The sequence below is a fragment of the Diadema antillarum genome, unplaced genomic scaffold (genome assembly GCF_040938485.1).
Source record: "Diadema antillarum isolate AM-2024a unplaced genomic scaffold, OU_Dant_1.0 scf00000014, whole genome shotgun sequence".
NCBI lineage: Eukaryota > Metazoa > Echinodermata > Echinoidea > Diadematoida > Diadematidae > Diadema > Diadema antillarum.
Window position 1 is genome coordinate 3,743,611 of NW_027270903.1, and position 25,755 is coordinate 3,769,365.

The 25,755-nt window shown below is 38.5% G+C and overlaps 1 protein-coding gene across 2 annotated transcripts in view; it reads left to right on the plus strand.

The window, feature by feature from the left end:
• The window catches only part of LOC139723348 (uncharacterized), a 60,845-nt gene that overhangs the window by 13,506 nt on the left and 21,584 nt on the right, over positions 1-25,755 (plus strand). For both annotated transcript variants that reach the window (XM_071634608.1, XM_071634616.1), the window contains exons 3-4: positions 11,979-12,042; positions 15,105-15,206. In XM_071634608.1, the coding sequence (XP_071490709.1) occupies positions 11,979-12,042; positions 15,105-15,206 (166 nt within the window). The remainder of the gene's footprint in view (positions 1-11,978; positions 12,043-15,104; positions 15,207-25,755) is intronic.

Below are 25,755 nucleotides of genomic sequence, written 5' to 3' on the forward strand. Positions count from 1 at the left end.
AAAAAAAGTGTCTACTCTTCCATTTGTTGGTTTTTGTTGGTTTTTTTTTCACAAGTCAGGAGCTCAAAAGCAGATTTGATTTGTTCGAGACTCTTAATCTGTGTAATTGGAGTACGGCTATTGTTTGGAGGATAGCTTGCGTGCAAGTGAAGACATTTACCAGATGGAGGTTTCTGTGAACTTTCTGGTTTCTGTTTCTATGTTTGAGCTCTTTATAATGGCCTGTTATCGTGTGAACCAGTGCATCAACCTACCTCCACTTTTCTGCCACATCAATGACACTCACCAAAGTAAGCGGGGAGAATCACACAATTGTATGGTTTAAAGGTAGAACATTGTTTCCATATGACTGCATAAACTGAGCATTGTTGTTTGCTTTAAAGGGACTGTACAGTACTGGTTGATGTGAGGATTCATGTTTTGAACATTCCTAAGTAAGATAATGAGAAACCTCTTATGAAATATGAAAGAGCATGTAATTTTAAGAAGGATTCAACGTTTATTTGATGAAAATTGGTTTTCAAATGGCTGAGATATCCAAAAAAAGTGATAATAATAAAAGGCAACAGGCCACGCCTTTTATTAGGATCTCTTTATTTCACCTTGTTTTTGGATATATCTCAGCCATTTCAAAACCGATTTTCATCAAATAAACTTTTGATACCCCTTAGACTTGCATGCTCTTTGACATCTCATAGAGTGGTTTCTGAATATCTCGCAAAACATTAAAAGCCAAATCCTCACCTCAACCAGAACTGTACTCACCCTTTAAAATGAAGGAACATCAATGCACAATGCTGTGATAACCAATTTCAGTTTGGAACCTCAAATATGCAAAATAAAATGTACAGTGTAGTACCAAGAAGGTATGCCAGAAGTATTGCAATCTCTGAGCAAACCCGATCATAGTTGGTATACCTGCTGTTTTAAAATCAATGACATTAATCACAATACATTGGACCATAGCTCAGTATCTATCGTGCAAGAGTGAATCGCACGTAGCTAACAAGCTAGCTACCCCTGGCTGATTTGTTACTACTGCTAGGGCTTATATTCAATCGTCACATTCTAGTCATGTTCTGCCAGCCCACTGCTGAACAGGTAGGCACTTTAGGATAAAGAGTTGTGAAGTACAATCAAATTTATTGTACACTTTTGATCTAAAAATATTCCAAAACAACTCATTATCATGGCAAATTACATCAACCAAACAAGTTTCTTTGTAGAGCCTTTCGACATATTTCAAGCAAATTGCAAATCATGAAAAGATTTAATTTGAGCCCTTCTGACGACTATGTTTTAGCTTTAAGGCAAATCAATTAAATATTTGTGCAGATTTCCCTGCAGAATAGGAAGATACAAGGATGTACTGGGTATTAAAGTAATGCCAACCTTTTCAAACTACAGCGCTGCACTACTCAAACACACACTTATAAATAAGGATGGTTGTGGGCTGTTCATGTTCGAAATTAGCACCATTCTCATTGCACTCAAAATAACACATTTTGGTGGGGGTTTTTATGCGGGGGGTGCAATCCTGATTGCAATCGTGCTTGCGACCCAAATTTAGAAATTTTTACAGTGACAACAGATAAAACAGTTTTTTTTTTAATATAGGTCGTGATCCAAATTGCACAAATTAGTGTGATTTTTGCAGAAAGATGCAAATTTGTGCAGTGAGAATGGAGACTACTAAAAATTTCAAGATTTTACACCCCACAATGCACCACGTGTGTTGCTCCTTGCTATTTTTACCGTGCCTTGGCGCACTGCGGTATATTTTATTGGCCTTGAGACATAGACAATTAAAGCAACTATTCAGAACGTGCGGCTAATGTTTTCCTGTTATTTTTACAGTGAGAACGCTTAATAAAAAAGATGCAGCCCGGAATGTGATGAGAACAGCGCTAGAATTAACCCCCTTGATGGTGACCCACTTTCAGTATGTGGAGAAAGCGTTTTTCAGTCATAATCTTCAATATTATAACTTTATCTGTATGAGTATTCCTGTGTGGAGTGAAATAGATTCATGTTGAGAATGTTCTTTAATTGTGGAGTAGATTATTCTAAAGTGCATGGTTGAGATAGTCCTAATACATGATTTGTTTCTCTTCTAATCTCCCTCAGTCCCAGTCATGTGTATTTGTTGATTGCTTGTTATTTGTGTTTGTGTGTGTCATGTGTGTCTCTCTCTCTCTTTCTTCTCTCTTTTGTACATTCCATCTCTCCCTCCCTCTCTCACCCTCCTCCCCCCCCCCCCCCGTATGTTTTATACCACTACCAGTATACATTGTGTACCATATACTTTTACATACACAAATGAAGATATGTAGGGGGATGTGTGTGTGCAATGTATGTGTGTATATGTACATGTAGGCCTATTTGCTTGTATATTTTTTGTGTGTCTCCCTTTATAGCCATCCATTTTTGATATTTTCTTCCTCTTTTTCTGAGGATTGGATTTCAATCATCACCTGTATTTCTTCTTGTCACAGAGCATTTGCTTCCATGTTATTCAGGAATGCGACAGAGACGTCAGATTTCAGTCTGGTTGACCCCACACTCTGACAGACAGGGCTGCCCAATAAAAGAGTCTTTCATATAGGTCTGGGTCAGACTGCCAAGCAAATATAAACTGACTCTAGCAATAGAGGTTGTTTTACGAACTTGAAAAAGAAGACAATCATTGCTACTTCACCTGTGCTTCATGATGGTTCATTTATAGATAGTTTTTGTATATTTCTAAGTTTATCGCTGTTGCATTTACAGTATGTGCAGTTGGCGAAAAAAGAAATATGTAAGGATATATTACTGTAATTACTTTTAGATGAAGTATCATAGTTCCTAGTTCTCAAAAAAAAAAGTGTTCCTGAGATTTCTCCATCACTCCATAAATCCATAACCATGATATGTTGTTGTCGTTATCATTATTATTGTTATTATTACTATTACTACTACTACTACTACTACTACTACTACTACTACAACTACTACTACTACTTCTACTACTACTACTACTACTACTACTACTATTATCATTATTATTATTGTGAATTTATATTGCACAGTTTTTTATAGGAATATACTCCACTGTGCATGACACTATAATCAAAATATAAGAGGACAAGCAGATCAAAACAAATAACATTAATCAATTCTTGAATTAAAAACTTACAATATAAAGGATACAGAATAAAAGAAAAGGGACTGAGAATACCATTTTAAATCAAATTATAACAATAAAAGTTATCTGGAAGACCTATGAATTTAATCCTGTATACTATTTGTAGCAATGAAATATAACTGTTCATGCATTTGTTATACTTCTGAGACAGGCAGTTGAAAAAAACATCACTTGCGGTTGGAAGTGGTCAAGCTGCAAGTCAGTGAGTCTGACCGACTGCCCGGAATCTAGTCTATTTCCATGACCCTCCCATATGAATTGATATTTTTCCACAAGCCTTTCCACAAGGACAACTTGTTTGTGGACATCAATCAGTTTGTTAACTTTACCTGTAGCCTGTACATTTAAATGGTCCCCACTTGCAAATAATTTAAGGGTGATCGACAATGGTATTTAAAATACTTTTCCAAATTATTCTGAATCACAATTTATCTTTGTTTTGATGGAGTTCAAATTGTATGAACTGTAGCAACAAACAGGAATAGATCACTGTTCAATCTTTCAGTTGTTTACCCTTTACAATACATTATTCGTTATAGTTGATTGTTTCCTACCTTTAGATATTTTGCAATTGTAGGAAGAGTTGTCAAAACAAAACCGAAGGCTGTGCTACCCTGGTGCTATGTTTTGAAAATATGGTAATTTCATGGACATGCCCTTCTTGTGTGTTTGAGTCTGACTGAGACAGTTTGCTGGTTTTCATTTTCTGGGAATGATATCAGAGACCTCTTCTTCCCAAAAATAAACTTTCATAGGGGACTAGTCACTCCATCATATTTGGAACAAGGGTATTTGGGGAAAATGGCGAGAGAGGACTCACAAACTCTTCTCTCTTTAGGACAAAATTAGCAAGTGGTGGCAAAAATAGATGTTTCTATAAAAGCAAGTACCAGCTAACCCATCGAAACCATGGGCCATGGAAGTGTGGCTGTTCACATTTTGTGCACCAGTTTACACTGTAGTTGTTCAGATATTAGTCATCAAAGGTCTGTTATCTTTCCATGACCTTTTGCCGAGAGTTTTTTTGTTGTGTTCTATTCTCATTTGGGGTGGGGGGGGGGGGGGGGTATTTGTTACCTGTTTACAGTGTGTAAACTCCCCTGAAGAGTTGGATGTGTTTGAAAGGTTAACATTTGAGTATCAGGTTTTGGTTGTGGAGGTTAGTGTTACTCACGTGATGAAAATCTGTTTCCTTTCTTGCAAGTAAAGCACACTGCATACTGTCATATGTGCTGCATACGATCATATTAAAGCAGTGGTGTGTATGACAGGAACACATCGACATTGAAAATGTAGGAATGACAGAAAATGTTGACTGTCTTGCTTTTGTCAAGAGAGGGCTCTCTTGTACACTTTGACATTTCTGCTGCAGCGTAGGAGTTTCAGGTGTTTTTTGTTTTGACCTACAACTTATGTGTTTATTGTTTTTAAAGATAGTTTACGAGGTTTGGAGGAGGGAAAAGTACATCTGTTGTTGTTTTTCTATGATTTGCCCGGTAGACTTCGAGGAGATAGTATACTTTTGGAAGTAGCTGTTGGACATACATGTATTTGTGCTATATAATTGGTGGCGTAGAAATGGAGACATTTATAAGGTGTTTTTCATATTTTTTCTTCAAAAGATTTGACAGCCGATCCCCCCCCCCCCCAGTAATCTCTGTTTTGTTTGGAGCTTGGTGTTGGTAGCAGTGGCTGCAAAATAACCTTGCCCCACCTTTTCCCCAACCCTGGATACCACAGCCCTCCTTTACAGCTGGAGTGACCTTGTTTAAGGTCACATCAGCTCTCTTTAAATGGGGAGGGTGGGGTAAAAGACATGGGGTGGTGGTGGTAGGGGGCACGGCCCATCCCCTTTTTTCCTCCCCTGCTTGTCAATCGTCAAAAGGGGTGTAGCAATAAGCTTGAGGTGTGGACTCTGCCAAGAAAAAAAAAAATCCTTAATGCCCAAATTAACAAAGGATGTGTAATGAAGGCACGCACACAGATCTTCACTCAACTAATCCAAAGTATTCAGCTTGCCTGTGCCTTGGATGCTCTACTGCACAGGGATAGCCTTTTTTTTTTGGAGGGGGGGGTGCATTTAACCCTGCTATGAGTGAACCATGAATACAAAATTTTTATTTGAAGAACTTACACAGTGTGTCGGTGTTCCCCCTTTTTTGTAAAGTATATTTGGACTGACATCTTTGTCAGCAATGGCAGGCAGATGTTTAGGAGTGGCTGTATGTTATACTGTTAACCCGTTGAGGACTAGTCCCGAGTATACTCGGGCAAGCGTCTATGGAAAATGCTTGTTGTAGCAAAATCAAACAGTCCTCACCGGATTAAAGTGTTCACTGGATAATTCAGAAAAGATGGCATCTCTTTGAAAACAGAATGGTTTGGCAGTATGTTCACCCAAAGAAATCATCTTTATTCGAGAGTGGTACCACCTGCTGCTAGGGTTAACTTCACAGCTACCAATGAGCCCTGACATTACAGCTACCAATGAGCCCTGACATTACAGCTTACTTCCTATACCAGGCATGAACGATAATGCTGAATGAGCACATTTATTCTAAAGATATCCATGAGTATGTATGAGTATAAAATGAATTCTTGTGTCAAGTTGTTATTGCAACTGATTGACAAATTGCCCTTTATTGATGAAAATAAGCACCGATTATGTGCTTGGAAAATAAGCACTGATTACACATGTATGTGTTTGCGAATTTTTTGTTTGTTTGTTTGTTTGTTGTTTTGGGTGGTAGCCATGATAAAAAAACCCAACTCATTGGCATAGTATGTGCTAGGTTATGAAATTATTAAAAACACCCTGATGGAGGATTACATTAATTTGAATAAGTATGCAGTACCCGCTGCTGTACAGGAGTAAAACCACCATTGGCTGTCGGGCAGAAGCTCAGTAGTCTAGTGGATACAATGCCTATCTGGTAATCAGGAGATTGTTGGGTCGAATCCAACCGAAGTACAGTTTTGTATGTATGTCCATGATCATTTCATCATGGCCGCTGCTGAAACACTGAATAATGCAGTACTTATTTATGTCGATGAAGGGCAATTTGTCAATAGCAAGTTGTCTCCAATGACGTGAGGATCAAATGTACAACTGAAGTTATGATAACTCCAGTATAATCATTATTGCAGACCATGAGAAAATACACACATTGGATGATATGCACTCCTGATATTTTTGGCTCTAATACAACAGCTTGTATGACACCAAAAACACACACAAAAAAAATAACAACAACAACTAACATACCCAAAACATAACAGAAGCATTATACCAGCCTAACATGTTCTGTTTGAGCTGTAACTTGGTTTTAAATGGAAAGTGAGTCAGCTTGTCTGACCTGGTACCAAAACAGTGGAAAATCTTACTTAGGAATTTTGTCGTGAGCAGCATTGTTTCTTTGTTGCAGGGCCTATGCAAGCCTTTTGTTGTTGTTGTTGTCATCTTTTCTCTACAAATATTTCCCAAAGTGAAAGGCTATGAACAGTGACCTCCTTTCCGTACAGATGACTGAAATGGACCAAACTTTAGGGAGACACACATTATTAATGTGTATGAGGTAGCAGCCGTGCAGAAAGACAGTGAAGGATTAGAATAAGCCATTGTGTTTTTTCATGCGAGCTCAAGCTTCGCTCTCATATATTTGTTTGTTTGTTTGTTTGTTTATAATAGTCAGATCATGACGCTGCAAATTTTCAGCTGATTGAGGCTGTAGGGAATGCATTGTGATTAGGTCAGAGCCATTTTCCACTATCTTCCTATTTTTAATCCACTTGAGTTGTTTGCCTGACATAAAGGAAAGAATGGCATCAGCTAGGAACTAGGGCAACAGATTTGATGTCAATGACACGCTGCAGGAACCTACTTCTGGTCTGTGACCCACAGTGATGTCTATTAACCCGTTCCATACTGAATTCTGAAATGCCCATTGGCTTAATACGCAGGCCACATGGTTCCCTGTGTATGGAATGGGTTAAAGCAACCTTGTTCACAACAAATGGACAGTTGGGTTTGTTGCTGAATAGTGCCTTTTTATTTTAATCAAGGGAATTGTAAAAACAAACATTTGCATTTGAAAGATGTGTCCAATGATTAAAAAACAAACAACGAACAAAAACCACTTGGATGATGCCAGTGAAGATTTTCTTTGCAAATAAGTTATAGAATTGGGTGTGATTTGTATGCTGATCTTCCATGAAATGATTAATACATTGAAATTTTCTTCGTCATGTAAACATATAATATTCCTGTATGAGCACTGTATGACTCTGAAATGATTGCTGTTTAGGGTATCTTTTATTTTCTGATTTTGAATTGTGCTCATTCAAAGATGAAGCCTAGACCTTCCGGGGGAGATGACATTTACTGTAACTAGCTACCAGAACTGTAAACAGTCGTGGTATGCCATTGTGATACTAGCATTTCTCCTGGTCATAACAAGCAGCCCTTGCTGTCAAAGTTTGGTGGTGATGAATGGGGAGGGTGTGTAGGGTAATTTTTGCCACTTTTGTCCAGTTTTACTGTGCCATTGCACTTTTGTGGGCTCCTCAGTTCCCTGAATTTGTTCAGCATAAACATTGAACATGTGACCTGGATCTTCTGGCTCACAGATCTGCTCGTAAATATTTTCCTTGTGTTTAGCAAACTGAGCTGACCCCTCTATTTTCTATGAGGTCATTTTCAGGTGTTTTGTTGGGGGGGGGGGGGGGTACCATATTTTTGTTTGCTTCTAAGGGAATGGGGTGTGAGGACTTTTTCATTGTCAAAAATTTAGAATGAATGGGTTTTGTATTTAAATTGAAACTTCATTGTTTTATATAAACAGCATATGCAGAGAGTTATAGAGACTGGAGATACAATACTTTTGGTAGACAATATGGAATGATGTTGAGCCACCCTTGTAATATGTAAGCCCATATTTTAGAGTGCTACTACTTTAGACCTTACGTTTTCTGCTTCCCAGAAATGTTTCAGGGTTTTAGATTTATGCAGCAAGAATATCTACATATATGCACTGTGTTCTTTAGAGCTATCGATAGCAGAATGACTGAATTCTCTTGTAGGCCTATGTACTAGCCTACTTGTATGTTGCAAATTATGGAGCAACATCCAAAATGAATGCACGGCTGTACATCGCAGATGTTCATGCTTTGTTCGAGTAGTGATAACCAGGTGATTTGATCATGGTATGATTTTGTGCTCTTAGACCCACAAGGAAGCACTGAGGCTTCTCTTTGTCTGCCAGAGTTTTAAAAAAAGGGGAGCATGAAAAAAAAAAAATAAAGTAAAAAGATGAAAAAAGTAAAAAGGCTAAAAAAAAGAGATAAAAGGTAAAATTGATAATGATGGACCTCAGCCCAACCCTGCTGCAAAACAAGGAAGCAGACAATGTTGACTTTATGCACCCACCTTCCTTTGGGCACAATAAAAGAATCACGCAACTGCAGCAATGTCGCATCAGTCACTCCCCTAAAGGATCCCGAGGTTTTTTTTTTGTTGTTGTTGTCTTTTTTTTTGTCATTTTGTCGCTTGCAATTCCTTTATGACAATCGGCCTGCTGCGAAAAACCGCCTGTAACCTTGGCCTGACGGTCCATTAGGCACGGGGTTGGTTTAAATGTGCTCAGTCTTGCAGTGAAAGATCAATCAAAGCATTAAAAAAAACCAATATCCAATCATTTAAACCTCCCCAAAAATGGAAGGTTGGGCTGCCAGCTCCGCCTTTCCCCACCCACTTCCCCACTACAGCACCTGCTGCCACAGTTAACTTCTCTTTGGAGATGAGATTCAGAATTAATGCCCCCCCCCCCCATATAAAGGGGAGAAAAAAAATGAAGAGAAACAGAGGAGCGAGCAGGAAGTATAGGGCTGTCTGTGATCTGACTAGAAAATGTGTGAATATTTGTTTGTCAAGCGCTATAATTGGCCTCTTAATCATAAACCTGCTGTTTGCTGGCGGTCGCACTCTCTCTCTCCCGCTCTCTCTCCCTCCCCCTCTATCTCTCCTGATTTGTACCCCCTCTTTCCCCTCCCACTCTCTTGTAACCGGGGCTAAGCTGTGACTTGAGGTTTTGGTATTCTGTGACTGGCTGCCTTTAGTTATGGATTTATACTGGAGAATTATGTTGTATTATCACGATCTGTACCTGCACAGACAATTGCTGTTTAGGTAAGCATATATCCCACCACCGATGTCTGCATATTCCTTATTTTCCTTTCAGATTTTCGTCAGATAACTTCATTTCAGGGATGCGGTTTCATGCCAACACTTTTAAACTTTGTCTCCGATTCTCTCTGTGCTATCTCTGAGTGGGAGATTTCAAGCTTACCCACCCAGAATAGAAGGCTATTACTGTAAAACGGGAAATGTGCATTTTAATTTCGCGAATTTCGCGAGAGCCAAGATTCATGAAATTGAAAGGCACGCAAAAGTTCTTGTGCACAACGTGCATTGGATGCCAGTGACAATTTGCGTAAATTCCCTGCTGAGAAATAGGGCGTCAGCTCCAATTCACAAAAATTTCATGCCGTGAACATTTCTTGATTGACGGTTTTGGGTACAGGATAGTTGGCCATGGGTTACCAAATGATGTTAAGTCATAAATGAACATTTCAGGCTCAATCCACAAATACAGTATGTAGTCTAATAAGATGACATGTGAGTATCATGAAGTCGTTGAGAGACAAACTTTATCACAGGAAGTCAGTTTTCAGTAGCTACTGTAAAAGTGGAAATTTTCATGGTGTTGAAATTTTCGTGCATTTTGCGGAACCTGAAACTAGCGCGAAAATAAAAGCATGCAAATGTTTTTGCTTGCCACATGTTCCAGCAGTCGATGTCTTGATTCCGCGGAATTAAAAACATGCGAAATTCGTCTTACCCCGCCGAGCGCGAAAAATTAGTCGCGTGAAAATATCCACTTTTATAGATGTCTGTATGGCATCAACAGACACAACACTCTTTACAGAAACTTTACAAAATTAGCATTCATTGCTGAAGAAAGGGCATGTGAGTTTCATACCATGTAATCTTTTCATGATGCTCATTATTAAACCATTTATCACAGATATTTTTTTTATTAGTGGACTTTGCAAATGAAACTGCTGTTGTTCATTAGCTAATTGGGGTCTCTTGCTTATGTTTCAATGTGTGTCTGTATGTAATTGCAATCACATTATCCATAATCTCTTGACATGCTTAATGTGAGTACATAGTTTCATGCCTTGCATGTTGTACAATGTATGTTAATAGGGAATATGGCAGATGTGTTGTCTGGCACTCACAGGTTAGGTTCACATGACATTTCTAATCTTAAAGACTCTCTTGAAGTTTTAAACTTCCATGATTAGCTTGTAGTTTAGCTCATGGCGTAAACCCAGCTTGTTGAACAGACACGTTTTGGAACTTGCGATTCCTGGGACAGCCCCAGGACCCGTAACAGTACTTGGGTTCTCAGTGGACAGTTCACATGGGACTATGATGTGCAAGGTTGTTCATAGGATATTTTCTATAGGGAACTAAAGGGTACTCCCTTACCGTCAATTTTGAATTTTTACAATTTTCGTAGTGTGAGTAAAATATTCTTTTCATAAGTATTAGCATTTACCCAGCTTTGTCATTCAAAAAAGTGTATTGTCCTCTCCCCCTTCCCCCCCCCAAAAAAAAAAAAAAAAAAAAAACAAGCAATTTTCCTACTTACAGGCAGAATATGAAATCTGCACTTGGGGGTGGGGGCAGAGCAGAAGTTACAAAGTTGGTGGCGCACAAGAGGAGGGGATGACATGTACCCACCCTTGGAACATAGAGCTCCTGTTCACAGCGGAATTGAAGATGCGGTGCTGATGACCCCTGCATGGATGTTTAGCTCGTCCTAGAGGTGCAACATGATGTGATTGCATCAAAGCCTTCAGATGCACACAATAACATGATTCACATCAAATGGATGTAGGAGCACTAAAAATTATATTTTTTCCTCTCTTTTAAAAGTTTCCTGTCCTTTGCCTTTTTGTATTCGGGTAAATCACTGTCAGTGCGCATAACTTTGTAACAGTGTTGAAGATGAGAAAGAGGGTTGTCGTCTTCATACATTTGATTTCTGTTCTACAAAACAAAGGAGTTTTCATAAGTATACTTTTCCCAACTGCTTGAATGGGTAATCAGGCAAAAGGTTCCAAACAGGTTGCTTTGGGCAGGTAAGCAAGCAAGTGGGTATGTAGAATCCCAAATCATGTGGTCTATCCTAGTTCTCTTGCTTCATTGGTATGAAAAAAAAAACAAATATTGGTTGCATGTAACGGTGTATAGTAGAAGGGTGTTGAAGTCATGTATAGAATTAATTCTCTGCACACTGTGTGTGAGTAGAGCAATAAAGGCGATAATACTCCATGGACTGTGAAGATGGTGCACCTTACTCTGTGGTTGCTCACCAAGCAATAATGGGTGTTGAAGCAGCACGTAAATTCATCTTCACAAAACACGTGAGTAGATCATGCAAAGAATACCCCATGGGGTATAAAGAGGATGCACACGACACTTCTCCATATGATAGCCAAATACCAAGTATTATTGGTTGTAAAAAAAAAAAAAAAGATGACGGGGCTGTGTCTAAGTTTTTATTGGTAACACATTTTTTGTCTGAAGTCTGTCACGTGGGAAAACGCAAAGTGTGTAACTGCCCGGATATTTTTTCAGTCTGCACTTTACCAAAGACGTTGTTTCTTTTCTTGTGTCATAAGGTTTGTTGACTTAGCTCTTATCTCTGGTCTGATTTCCTTGCAGTGAAAAGCACATCAATAGTGGAATACACCCATGTGCACAACAGAAGGTACAAGGATCACCCCAGGTAAGTTGTCTGTCGACACCCTTACTTAAGTAAAGGGGGGGGGGCGTGGCTGGGAGGGTAGGAGAGCTGTAAATCAAATCGTTTACTCTTCGCTTACGCTTTGTGTTTTATTGCAAGGCATTCAACTTGTGTAGATGAATACAAATTTATTGCAACTTCACATTGTATTTTCGTGTCATCTTCTGTGCGTTTTGTCACGATCCTCCAGTACTAGAAGTGGGTAAACGAATGAAAAAGGAGGTCCAGACACATATATTCAAAAGAATCTAAAGTCCATGTAGAATAGAACAAGATGGAACCAGATATGGCATAGAATGAGGAAATATACACCTGTAAAAAATCACAGAGCATTCATGCAAGAGTAGTTAGAAGATTGACTGTTGTTTTAGCTCCTCAGGATTCATCCAACTCTTAAACACTGTTTTCATATAATAAAAATAGTCAACCCTCCACCACCCCACCAAATAAAAAAAAAGTTATTTTGAATAAAAGCAGTTGTTTGAAGGTACATTGTACATGTATTAAATGAAAATCCAAAAAAGGAAGAAAAATTATTGTGTAGTAATGATGATGTAAATGTTGACATGTTACCTTCCATAGCATACTGATGGTCTTTCAAAGTAGCCATCCCAGACACAAATCTGTTGGGGCCCTTGTGATACCCTCACATTTCCTTTGAATTTTATCGGCAGAAAAATGGCCAAAATGTGTTTATTTACATATATTTATATGACAGAAAGGTACAATCATTAACTCTTTCTTTCTGAAAGGATGTGTTGAGATCAATGCTTCTAGGATATTTGGGAGTAGAGCCATGAATAAGATATATCCTGTAAAATAATTGTGAATTTTAAGAGTGAAATGTTCATGCATGTGGATGTGTAGAAGATAGAGGATTTGTGTACATTGTGCCAGTTTTCACATCTCAACGTGGTCAGCTCTATGCTTCACAGTACGTACATATTTATTTTACACACTTTCATTCAAATACCGTAATCATGCGATATTCAAAAGTTGAATTTTCATGCATTTCACAATGTGAAGTATTAGCAGAAGAAGACGAAAATGTGACATCAGTTTCTTTGCACTACACTTCATTCATACAACATTATGCTTTCCCTAGTTGGCAAAATTAAAAAGACTTGAAATTCATCTTTCCCAACCAAGGACGAAAAATTATCACCTTGGTGGAAGTCAGAATGTTCTTGCTCTTTGTGACACTTGTGGCCAGGTTTTAATTTGAAGTGGAGGCATAGTTATACTGCTTTCTTTGAGAGGAAATCTCCCCATAGGATAGTCAAAGATTCAAAGATTCAAATTCAAAGATTCAAATTTATTTTCATTTCCATCAAACAAACAGAGAAATTATATACAATGTATAAGCAGAAGATACTTGTAATAATTGCAAAAAAAAAACGTGATTTAACAAAGTACGTATGAAAATGAGTAACAGACAAGAAAACACAATTGTATTTTTTTAGTATGCATATATGCATATAATACAAGTTAGGATGGAGATGGAAATGGAGGGTCCCGCTATTAAAGAAGTAAAGCTTGTACGATATGGGACCCTCAGAAAATACACAGAACAGCGAATAATGATTTAAATTACAATCCGATATAAAACAAAATAAAACGAACCAATGTCAACTGACTTGAAATCAAATTGGAAAGGAAAAAGAAAAGTCCCTCCTTTCAAACCAGTCAAGTTCTTGGATTTCATTGTGTTTTCTTTTTGTATATGATAGTATGTGAAGGATGACAAGTTAAAAACCCTAAACACAAGGAAGTGGATTCACTATAAAGGAAGGCCACCTTGAAAGGGATTGTGGTAGATGACCCCATACTTTTAGGAAATGATAAATCAGTGGCTTCGTTCGTGCAGTTCAATTGTTCAGTTTCCACGTAGGCAATTGACCAAGTGAGTTTACTTGAGGTTTAACTGTAAAAAAAAGAAAGGTAATGAGAAAGAGCAGTATCTAAAAGTTATTAAGTTATTCTTTTAATGCACAACCAGAGAGAACACAGATTCAAATGATGGCAGCCATTTTGAATCTACGCATACAAAATACAGTTGTACCATGATGAATGATTTTATCAAAAGACTTTCTTTGCAACCTTTTTGAAGAAAGAATAATAAGCATACTCTTTATGAAAGATTTTGTGCATGTAGAGATATAAAATGGTTACACAATAGGCGCGGTCAGACTGGCAAAAGATGGAGAAGTTTTAAGATCGCGAAGTTTGGGCCATTGGTACGTGCGCAAGAAAGAGTGCGCTGTCCGATGGCTAGTGATTGTGACGTAACAGTGCACATCTGTACATGACAATGACCTCGTGCTTCGGAGACACCGCCCGCAAACAGATCGAGAAGTTTCACGGGAACTTTCACTGGAAGTTTGCGGTCACACTGGCAAAACTTCGAGATCTTAAACTTCGCGATCTTAAACTTCTCGATCTTTTGCCAGTCTGACCGCGCCTTATTTAGTTTTTAGGCTTAAGTAGGATAGAAACTCCTTAATTCCAAGGCAAAAACTTGCTACAATATCAGCTTCCCTGCATACAACCAGAGGACTGTCAATGCATTGACTGCTATTGTATGGTAATTAAACGTTATTGTTATGAAAGTAAACAGTGCAGGCAGCTGAATTGGGCTGCCTCCAGCATTAGACTTGACCGCAGTCAAATCAAGTAACTTTCATGGGATATTGTGCCATATCCTGTATAGCGAGTGATATTGATGAATTTATCATACATAGATTTATATCTCAAGGATTGCTGGAAAAAGATGCCATCTAGTTATTATAGAAAATGTATTGAATTCTGTGAGGAGAAAGAATTATCCATACATATTAGCTTTCATGTACAATCAACATGTTATTTACAAGTGCAGCCATCCATTCAATGGCATGTATACTTGTTTATGCCGATTTGTTTATGCAGATGGTTTCACCAATGTTTGTGTATATGTGTGTGTGTGTGTTTGTTTGTATGTGTGTTATGTATGTTAATAAGTGTTCTTTTGATCTCTTTGTATATGCTGTGTTTTTGTGTACATTCAGGGACACACATCCGTGATGCACACCACGTCATCCGGCACAATGCATGACGGAGTCATCGTCTACAGAGCGCACCCCGCCACTAGTATAGCAAACAGTAAAACAGTAAGTTGACCGCAGCCTCCGCTACTTCCCCCTCCCTCACCCCAGACTGGTCCTTTACACCTCCCCTTACTGTTGAATTTGACCTTCCTAAATATGAGCATGATAGGGTTTGCGTTATTGTTGCAAGTGCAGATGGAAGTGAACATATGTACATTGTAGAAGTGTGCATAAGAGTGTCCATTGGTTCTTGTGTGAACATTTAGAACCTGAGAAGTTCCGTTTTTATGAGTTGCTGTCACACGATGTTGTCATTCTGCAGAGTGTGAACATTTAGAACCTGGGAGGTTCCGTTTTTATGAGTATCTGTCACACAATGTCTTCATATTGCAGAGTTGATTAATCTCCATCACTGCGCACTTGACCACCTGAAGATTATTGCATAAATGAGTTCAGTCATATGTTAATTGCCACAAAGAAATGTTATCCTTCGTCATTAAAAAAATGGAAAAAAATGTAATAACAAAGAGGAATTAGGTTTACATTCAGAATTGTTCTCTGGTGAGTGATGGAGCACCTTTATCTTTTTAGAGGATAGCAATACATAAAAAAACAAACAAACATGTTTTTCAGCAAATTTTACTGCTTGATAGACTGCAGAAATTCTTCGAATTTGGTCCCTAGATTTGTGGCAGTCAGAGGTAGTTATGAGGTTATTTTGATACAGATTTCATTCACAAATGATGGTGGGGGAGGAGCAATATCAAACACTATACCATAGACAATGTGATGTTGCTGGTATCGCGGGAATGTGATAAACTCACTTTCGGTTTCAAAATTGCTTGGAGCATTTAAAAGCCTGATTTTATGATGGTCTTCCTCCCAGTGATAGCTGGTTTACTTCATACAAGGAAGCAGCTAACAGATTATGAAGTACATATGTAACTTTCTCACATGCCATGTGGAGCTCAGTTCGAGATGTGAGAAACAAGTGTATTTCTATAGTGTCTCCCCCCCCAAAAAAAAAAAAAAAGAAAAAAGAAAAAAAAAGTGGTTAACAGGCTATCAAAACTTCCCCTTCCATCCCCCTTATAGAAAAAAAAAAAAAAAAGATAGAAAAGGTACTCATGCTAGGCATGCTGATAGATATATTACGTAGACCGAACAAATTGAATAGGAAGTCAAACACATATTTTTTTTTTTTTTTTTTTTTTTTTGCTGATGTGAATATGAATTCTACAAGCCTGACTCATTGTTAACTGCACTGCATACAAAACATACTTCGTAAAGCAGGTCTGTTCATTGGGGTCTAACAGAAATATATCAAATAATGCTGCATCGTATCAACAGGAATATGCCAGGAGGTCTTCACTCTTTTGCTCAAAGATGTATCAAAAGCCTTCATCTGTATAGACTCCAAGTGGTAGACATTTATTTCATTGTTCTACGCACTGGAGTATTAAAAGGTTGATAGACATCTCATCCCCCTCCTGCCCAACCCTTAAGACTGTTGATGGGAAAAGGTCTAACTTGGGGGTGCCCCATATCGAGTGAACTTCTGTTTACAAGAATCATATACTGATATGTTTAGAAGATGAATCGTAATTCTTTCCTCCAACACACTTTTATTTTTTTCTCTTATCACAGTGGTATCAGTAATGTATGAAAAATGGGTGCTCATATGAGCTGTATGTTTATCAGAAATTTGATCCAGTGAGTGTATCTTCTTTTTTCATCAAAAGTCAGTCAGCATCGCTTGCAGCATCCAGCAAGGACCTCAATATACAATGTAGCCACCATGATCTTGCAATCATAGCATTCCAACATAGACATTTTCAGTTGTTTTGCAAGCAAGAGAGATCAAAATATTGTTTTCCTTGAATTAGCCCGAAGGAAACTACATCCGTTGTCTGTGTGGATGAGTAATAAATGTGATATCCTTGAAATATCTCGAGTCGGGAAGGAAGTTGTCTTTGGAAAGAAATGAGAAATTACCGACATCACACACAATGCAATAGGTGGGCCAAGTGTTTTCTGTTATGAATGCGAGCAACAGCTTTGTCTTTGTATTAGAGGTACAGTTTACCTTTGGGAGCAGTGATTTAAAAAAAAATTCGAGATATCACATTTGATGCAAATGTGGAGGTCAGTTGTATCACAAAACATCCTACCATGTAAAAATTTTGCAATAAAGCCTAAAATATAAGGAGATATCACACTGTTTTTCTCAATAAACCATAACTGTACATGGTTTAGTCTGATAGAAACATTTTTATTATAACTATTGTTCTTATTTTGTATATTTGACAGTACGTAACATTAATTACACTGATTCAAATTTTGACAGTGGTTGTTTCTATCCCTAACTCAAATTTTAGAACTATTTTGAAGCAATAAAGCTGGGGTTTTGTTTCATTTGCAAATAGTAAATTATGTTTTTAAACCAAGATGGCTACCCAAACTGCCCATGAATCACTATATGGCATTCATCAGGAAGTCAAAGCTCTCTGACCTGTTGTCCAATTTCATGTTTGCTGTCACTGCTGTATGTACAGTATGTAGTGTAATTCTCCTCGGTCGCACAGTCCCCCCCCCCCCAAAAAAAAAAACCCCAAAAACCAACCAAACAAACAAACAAACAAACAAACAATATATTATACAAATGAATAAATCAGTCACAGCCATTTTAGATCCCTATAGGTATTTTTATCCATGGCAATACGCTGTAGTGAAAGTAAAAAGAGTTCATTGTGAAACTGATCCATGAATTTAAGAGCCACTATGCTCAAATTGTACGTGCAAGTGTAAATCAACTACTGTAGCCAACAGGTTTAACAGTGCAGTGATCAATGTGGTTGTGCATTTCACATGTTATTGGCAGCAATCCTAAATAAGGATTAAACCTCGACCATTATTGGGACCAATAATAGCACGCATTAGCAGTGCAGATTCTGTGCATTACAGTATTAGGCCATCACAAATGGAGACAGAGTGTGCTACACATGCACTCGACTATCTGCCCCCGATGAGTCATTGCATGCTGCTTTTTTTTTTTAAAGCCTGTTTTTAACATTAATAGTAATACACATGTAATGGCTTCTCTTCATGATTATCGGGGTGCAGGTAGCAGATGGAATTGGGAAAGGGAGGATTTTTAAAAATGTATAATACTGCAACGAAGAAGACAGTTACAAACTAATTTGCCACCACAATCGATCTTTGTGAGAATGTTTCTTTCTCTTGTTTGTGTCTTACATGTACCATGATAAGCAAAAAGATGTACGGTACAAAAAGCTGATTAAAAATGTAGGCAAATTTTACATTGGCTGTTAAAGCACTTACAATGTAGATGCAGCTGATGCTCATTCATGCATACCGAGTATAGTCATTTCTGCTCCTGTAATACTAATAGAGGCGTAAGAACAATGCGACAGGCTCCCAATATTAGTTCAGCTATTCAAGTGTGCATCGAGTACTGTGTGCATAAGCCATTGACACGCATGTATCGCCCTTGTAATAACAATTATGGGAGTGCCCCACCAGGTATTATACATATTTCTGTTTCCACGGCGTCAGAGTACCGATATCATGGCGGTGTAAAGCGGTTGAGTAATCACATTTGGAAAATGGCACCCGGTGAACGAGGCACTCCATTCTATAGCTCTTTCTATTAATAATAGTAGTATGAATGCCACTCCCTTATCCACGCCCGACTCTCTCCTATACAACCTGAACAGGCAGATTTACAATGCTTTGTCCTCCTATGCTGAGGTCTTTTTCAACTCAATTCTATCCCCGCTACATCAATGCAAACATTATAGCACACACAGTTCATTAACCCCATTAAAACCAAGAGTTTGTCTACAATGTACAATCTCAAGGGTATTTTGAGATTGTGACCTTTGGAGGGTTTAAGATAAATTTCAGCTACTACTAGCTTTTGTGATATTCTGTGTTTGTTTGTTTGTTTGTTTTTTCCCCCATTTTTTCTGCAACAGACAGTACTATTGTTATGTCAAACACAATTAAGTAGGAGAAAAAAAAATCTGTTCAAGTCATAATAACAGCCAGTGCTTTGTTGTTTTCATGCATGGTTTGGTTGAGTCCCTTGCAAAATCAAAACAGAAATTCTTGAAAGTGTGCTTGGGGCTCCCAACTCACTGTAAAAATGCGTAGATGAGCATACCATTTCACAAATGACAAAATATTCAAAACTTATTGTGGAAAGAGAGGGAAAAAAAAACAGTAAGTGAGAAGGAAGGACAAGTACAACTCACTTTGACTCTGGACCAAACCTATAGGCACTAGACCAAAAAAGAAAAAAAGAAAAAAAGAAAAGAAGATCACACATTAGTAGTGTCATACAGGGCCAATGAACAGTTGTTATCTTCTCTGTTTTGCTTTAGCATCCTTTATCCTTCCCTCCATGTGAGATTAGTGTCATTCTCATTACACTCAAAATAAAAACTCTTTTTTTTTTTCAGGTTGCAATCCTGATCAGGACCCAAATGTCAAAATTTTTAGAGTGAGAACGGAAGTAACAGTTGTTTTTTTTTTTTTTTTTTTTGGGGGGGGGGGGAGGAGATTTAGGTCAGGATCCAAATCGCAAAAATTTGTGTGATTTTTTTTCTTTTTCAAAAGAAGCGAAATTGTGTAGTAAGAACAGTGACTACAACAAATTTTGAAATTTTTAAAAGAAGGTGCACAATGATGAACCTGCAGAATTATGAACCTTTCAGCATTTTTGGATTAATGAACCTTGGGATTAATGAACTGTAAACAGAAAGAGGATGTACAGTATGTGATGGAGACATTGAACTTTTGACACTGATTATGTTAAATGAAAGCTTCAATTTCTTGAGAGAGAAAGGTTTGCAGTAACACCATGTGTATGTAGTCCTTATCCGGATTAATTTCTTATATGTGAATCTCATTAATTTGCCTGATATGTCAGATGTATATAAAATCTTCATCAAGTAGCTAACACAATAGGTGTCATTCATACACAATGTTAGTTTAATGAGTAAGAGGAACTATATTTCCAGCTGAGCAGTTTGACATGTTTAAGTGGGTTTGTATGGAAGGAAATACATAACATTTGAATGGCATGTGTCTGAAGTAACAATACATGGCCCATTTGTAAGCTGCAGCATTCCCAAGAATGCAAGTGGAAGGGGTTTGACAAATTAAAATTCTGGTAGGTGATAGAGAAGTTGTGGATAAAAAGGGTACAGAGCATTCGAGAGCTAACGACCTGTGCAGTTTATGACTGTAGAGATTTCTAGCTATGCTATCGACGAGACCTGACAAAGCAGTGTAGAAAGCTCCCTTTTTCAAACAGGATCACATTATATACATACTGTATCAGGGGCATATCCAGGAATTCCATAAAGGGGAGGCACCTTCACAAAATTAAAGGGGGGGGGGTGCACGCCCCCATTTTTTCTTTTTATTTCTTTTGTTTTAACAAAAAAATAGATAAAGAGGGAGGCGCTTGCCCGGTGCGCGTGCCCGGTGCGCCCCCTCAGGATCCGCCCATGTGTATGAAAAGGGAGGTTTGGATAAGACATCTGTTAAGTCCAACATTTCCACTTTTCTATTTTTGTGAAAGGTTACATTGCAAAAACAAAAACAAATAAACAAAACGCAAAAACAAAGACAGAGAAATTGAAAGAGGTAAAATGATACTTTGTGGGTGTCCCATGTACTCATATTTGTGTTGGTAGTTTTAGCATTGGAAATCTGCAACATTTTTTTTCCATTACTGGTACTTTGAGTATTTTGCTGGTTATAGTCATGCAGAATGTGCCCAATGTTAGAAAGCAACCTTTTGAAAAGAAAAATTTGGCTGCTTTGTCTTACAAGATCGGACCTCGCATAAAGGCTCTTTTCATGGCTACCTTTGATACATGTTGTAAAAGCTATCACTCCAACACACAAAAGCATCACCCCCCCCCCCCCCAAGTCTTCCACACCCCTACCAAACTGCCCAACCCATCAACATTGTTTGCACATCACTCCTTTTATGTGTACCTACAACTTGGGGGAACAAGTTACATATTACCAGCTCTTGCATTCATATGTGTGTGTTATTAGTGTTTGTATTTAGTGCCATCTCCCCCCACCCCCCCCCCCCAAAAAAAAAAAAGAAAAAAAGAGAGACTATTTGCTCAAGCCTTTCCAGGGTAAACAAAATGTACACGCCCATTTCAGGACGCCATGGTATTTTTTTTTTCTGCCTATGAGACAAAATAACAACAACAAGAAATTGACATAGATTGGGTGTAATGTATATTTCAGTGTCTTAGTGTGGCTGGTTAGGGAATTGTTTCATTGCATACAGTCAATGCACAATTTTGAATTAGAGCTCAAAATCATTTTTTTTTTTCATGCAGAATATGAAGTATATTTGTTTGACATGCCACTTGATATTTCTTTGTCTCCATTTGTGTAATGTGAGAGGAGCACTTGTAAGACACATTCCACTACAAAACATAAGTGACATTGTGGACTATATGAACCTAAAGTGCTTTAGTTTAGAGAATGTCCTTGGTCTAGTACTACGTAAAATAATACCCTTCTCCCTCCTCCCACCTTTCTTTGTGTACTCATAAACAGTAGCGATCTGACCGAAATTTCTTGTCTGAAATTCGGGAGTTTTGATGAACACACTGGATATTGGTCTTGTAAGTGACACACGGCCGTAGTAGAGAAAGATCTGCGAACGGGTCAATTACTTGCGTGATTCAACGCTTCTCTCGTGTCATGTGACAACAGCGGGGATTAGTGCGTCTAACAAGTGGATTAAAGGCAGGCCACGGAGGGCTAAGGGCATTCAAAAAAGTTTGACCGAGTCATGTCTCTCTGAAATATATCATCGATAATCTTCAAGTCCTTGTGCTGGGATGTTTGTTGTTGTTGTCGTTTCATGTCTGTGTATATTGGTGCAAGCATCACACAGTTGCAATATTTCCATTGCCACAGTCATTCAAACTAAATGGCCTCTTCTGAAGTACAGTGTATGCATTGTTGTATGTGAAGTCCTTGTGTCATTGCTGTTAAAGTGTGTTAAATGTTCAGTGCAACTTGGAAAGCAAAATTTCCCTTACTGTTAGAAAGTGGTTGGTGGAGGCAATTTCCATATTTTCTAGATTACAGTGTATATGAAGGAGAAAAGTCAAGAAGTGGAGAAATATTTCCGAGAAATTTACTTAAGAAATTTTTCAACAAGTATTGTCAGCAGGGTGAGGTGTATTAGAGGAGAAGTACAATAAACATATATATGTGACCCGCTACAACAAAATGATCCTAAAGTCGGGTGAGGTCGATTATTTGAAAATTGCATGATATAATCCCCTAATCTTTCTGCTTTAAATTTATATATGAAACATTTTATAAAGATGATCGGCTGCGGAGATATCGATGTTTAAAAGAGAGCATGTCGAGACGTCTGGAAAATCACTGTTTCGAGAAAAGCGCCCTAAAAGTCTTCCTTTCGACGCAATCGCGAACAAGGGACACGCAAGTCAGTTTTCACCTCTGGGCAATAGAAGGTAAGCCCTAGCAACCCCCGAAGAGTTCATTCAAGCACATCAGCGTCGGCGGTCTCCTCACCAACCAATCAGTGACCACGATGTGAGAAGCGGCTGAGCATAGCGCACCCCGCCCGCACGCACCAGTCGACTGGGCAGTGTGCGAGCTTCACGCTTCGGTTAGCAGCAAGCAGCAAACTGACCAATGAGATCACTCTGGTCGTTGTTAGGGGCGGAACCTATCTGTGGCGCTCAATCCAAATTTTCGAACCAGTTTCTGCTTCGTTGAAACGCGAAAAAACATGGCTCAGCAAAACGCTATTTTTCAATCTTTCCTTTGATCATTTTGCTTCAAAATTTCGACAGATGATAGAAGATATGTTAGACTCCAATAATATAGCAAAATCAGAAAATCGTAAGTTTTGACCAATTTTAATGCTCTGACTTCAAACTCGATTTTCGCGGCTTCGACCTTGCGCGACTTTAGGACCTTTTTGTTGTAGCGGGTCACATATGTCTGTGTGTATGTGATAGGGGAAACGATAGGTTTTAATACTGACTTGATATTCAGAAATATGGTTCTGATTTGATACTGTTATCGAAATCCCATCTTCACAAATCTGCAATCTTGTGGGATCTTGCATGCTTGCTATTTGTTGACGATCTCTTCCAGAAACTTCTCATAGTTTTTGACATAGGATGATAGAAAACTGGTATGACAAAGGAGGATACAGTTGGCTGTTGTGCATCATTGTTTGTTTTTTGAGAATAATGAAAGTAGATGGAGACCTATCACAGAGTTGATTTGCCTGTAGGTTTTCAAGATAAATGTTCTCAAACACTGATTTTTTAAACTGCGCCCATTGTGGAGGGCTTTGTCTTGGCAGTGTGGCTAAATATTAGTATCTTTTGTAGGTGTTTGACATGAAAATGTAATAGGATTTTTGAGAGAATGACTAGGCCTATGTAGCACCATAGTAACAGAATCACTTTTTTCTTCTGTTGATAATAGCAACAATGTTTAGCCGAATTCAGTCTTAGACATCAACTTGTTTTCTTGAAGATCCATTATTCAGGTTTGGTTTGAAAAAAAAAAGAAGGTTCAATATACCAATTGTTATGTTATTGGTTTTTTTAATGGAAAAATTATTTTTGGGAAGTGAATTTGATACCTGAATTGTCATTGAATGATTGTTGGATTTAAGCACATTGGCAGCAAAACCTGAAAGTCCACATTCCAGGATGATTTCTTAGCTCCAAATACCTTTAAAAAAAATCACTGTCTGGCTCAACAAATGATGTTTAAATCCACCTCAGAGAGATATATTGAATATGATACTTGAAAGGACATCAACGACATACTAAAAGTTGAAATTTTTGTTGTGTGGAAATTTTTTGGCTGTTTCGTGCCACATGAAACCAGCATGGAAATAAAAGCATAAGACTATTCTTGTTTTTCTATGTAATGATGTTTCATCTCTTTGATTCCGTGGAAATAAACATGTGGAATTTCTTTTACCTGGCTGGTCGCAGAAAATTACTCCACTTTTACAGTAAGCAAAAATAGAGAAAAGAACACATGTTTGCTAATATTGCAGCAGAATTCAACATGACATTGACTATACATGAGATGCATTCCTTCCCACCAAGGTGTGATCAACCATAATTCCAAGCTTACAATCCAGGAAACAAACTGTGAAACTGGTCTTTTTTTTCCTCCCAAATGTCTTGTTTGCTCAGACACGGAGTAATACAGAGTGTCCATCCAACCATAAAATCATCCAATACTGCACACTATGCAGACACTTAGTATAGACAATACAATAAGAAAAAAAAACTTTTGTTTGCTCAAAGTAAAGTGGATTATTGCAACTTACAAAGCAGTCAGAGACCAGGAAGACCCCGTTTACAGTGCGAGGCTTGGCCACGGCTCGGCCGTGGCCGGGCCCAGCCCCGCTTCAGTGTAAACGTGCAAAAAGCCAAATGCGGGGCCAAAATTGGCCTCGCATTTGGCCTCGCTCTGGAGGTGGGCCAAATGCGCAGCCAATTTTAGTCTGGCTTCCAAACCCTCTGCCTGTGGTATTTCGCTATTCAGGATATTAACCCCCTCAACGTCGACAACTAGTATAGTTTAAGGTGGTTTTGTCCTGCAAAGGATTTTTTCCTTCGGCAAAGGCCTTTGCCCGAACGGCGACTTCGTCGCCAGGGAATTCATTTGGCAAAGGGTCTGAAAACCAGACAATACCAAATTGCATTTGTAACAAGCAGAGCGCCACTATGACAATATATTGAAAGGTTTGAATCAAAAGTGCGGCCGAGTCCAGTAGTGTAAACAGACAAAATTGCGGGACCCGGCCTTGCAATTGAGGCTGGGCTCGGCCTCGGCTCGGCCGCAGCTCGGCCCAGCCCCGCACTGTAAACGGGGTCCAAGAAACAACAATAGTATAGCCCTACCCTTTATTATAATCTTGAGTACCATATATCTGGGCGCAAGGGTTAGGAGTATGGGAAGTATAGGCTTCAGTCCAGACTGTGTGGGGTGATTTTCTGTGTAGGCATAGTGTACCTTGTACACTTTGGATGTACTGGTTTGGAAAAATTATCCCCCAAAAGCCTTGTGATAAGGCTTGGCAGCCAGGAGCAGCATCCTTTGAATGTGGTTGCACAGGGGGGAGCAATGAAATAAAAAAAAACAACAACAAAGCTTAACAAAACAATATTGATCCATATTTTTGTCAGCAAAGCAAAACTTTTCCCGCTCATATTAGTTTTTTGAATAGTAAATTGTCCCTCCGTGATCTGTCAAGCAGTTAAAAAAAAAAAAAAAATGAAATGCACTACTATGACTACCCCACCTCACATTGCCTACCGATCCCTCTGTGATGGGATGAGCTAGTTACAGGTGCATACAAACAGTGTTGGCTAATACCAAATCACTGCAGCCAGAAAATGAGAGTATCTCTACATGTAACTTCTAAGCATGCTAAAATGTTCTGCATGTTTTCCCCTAGTGATCTTCTTCCTCTCTTTCTCTGCTTTCTCTTCAAAAGCAAAAACAAAACCAAAAACACCACTCAACA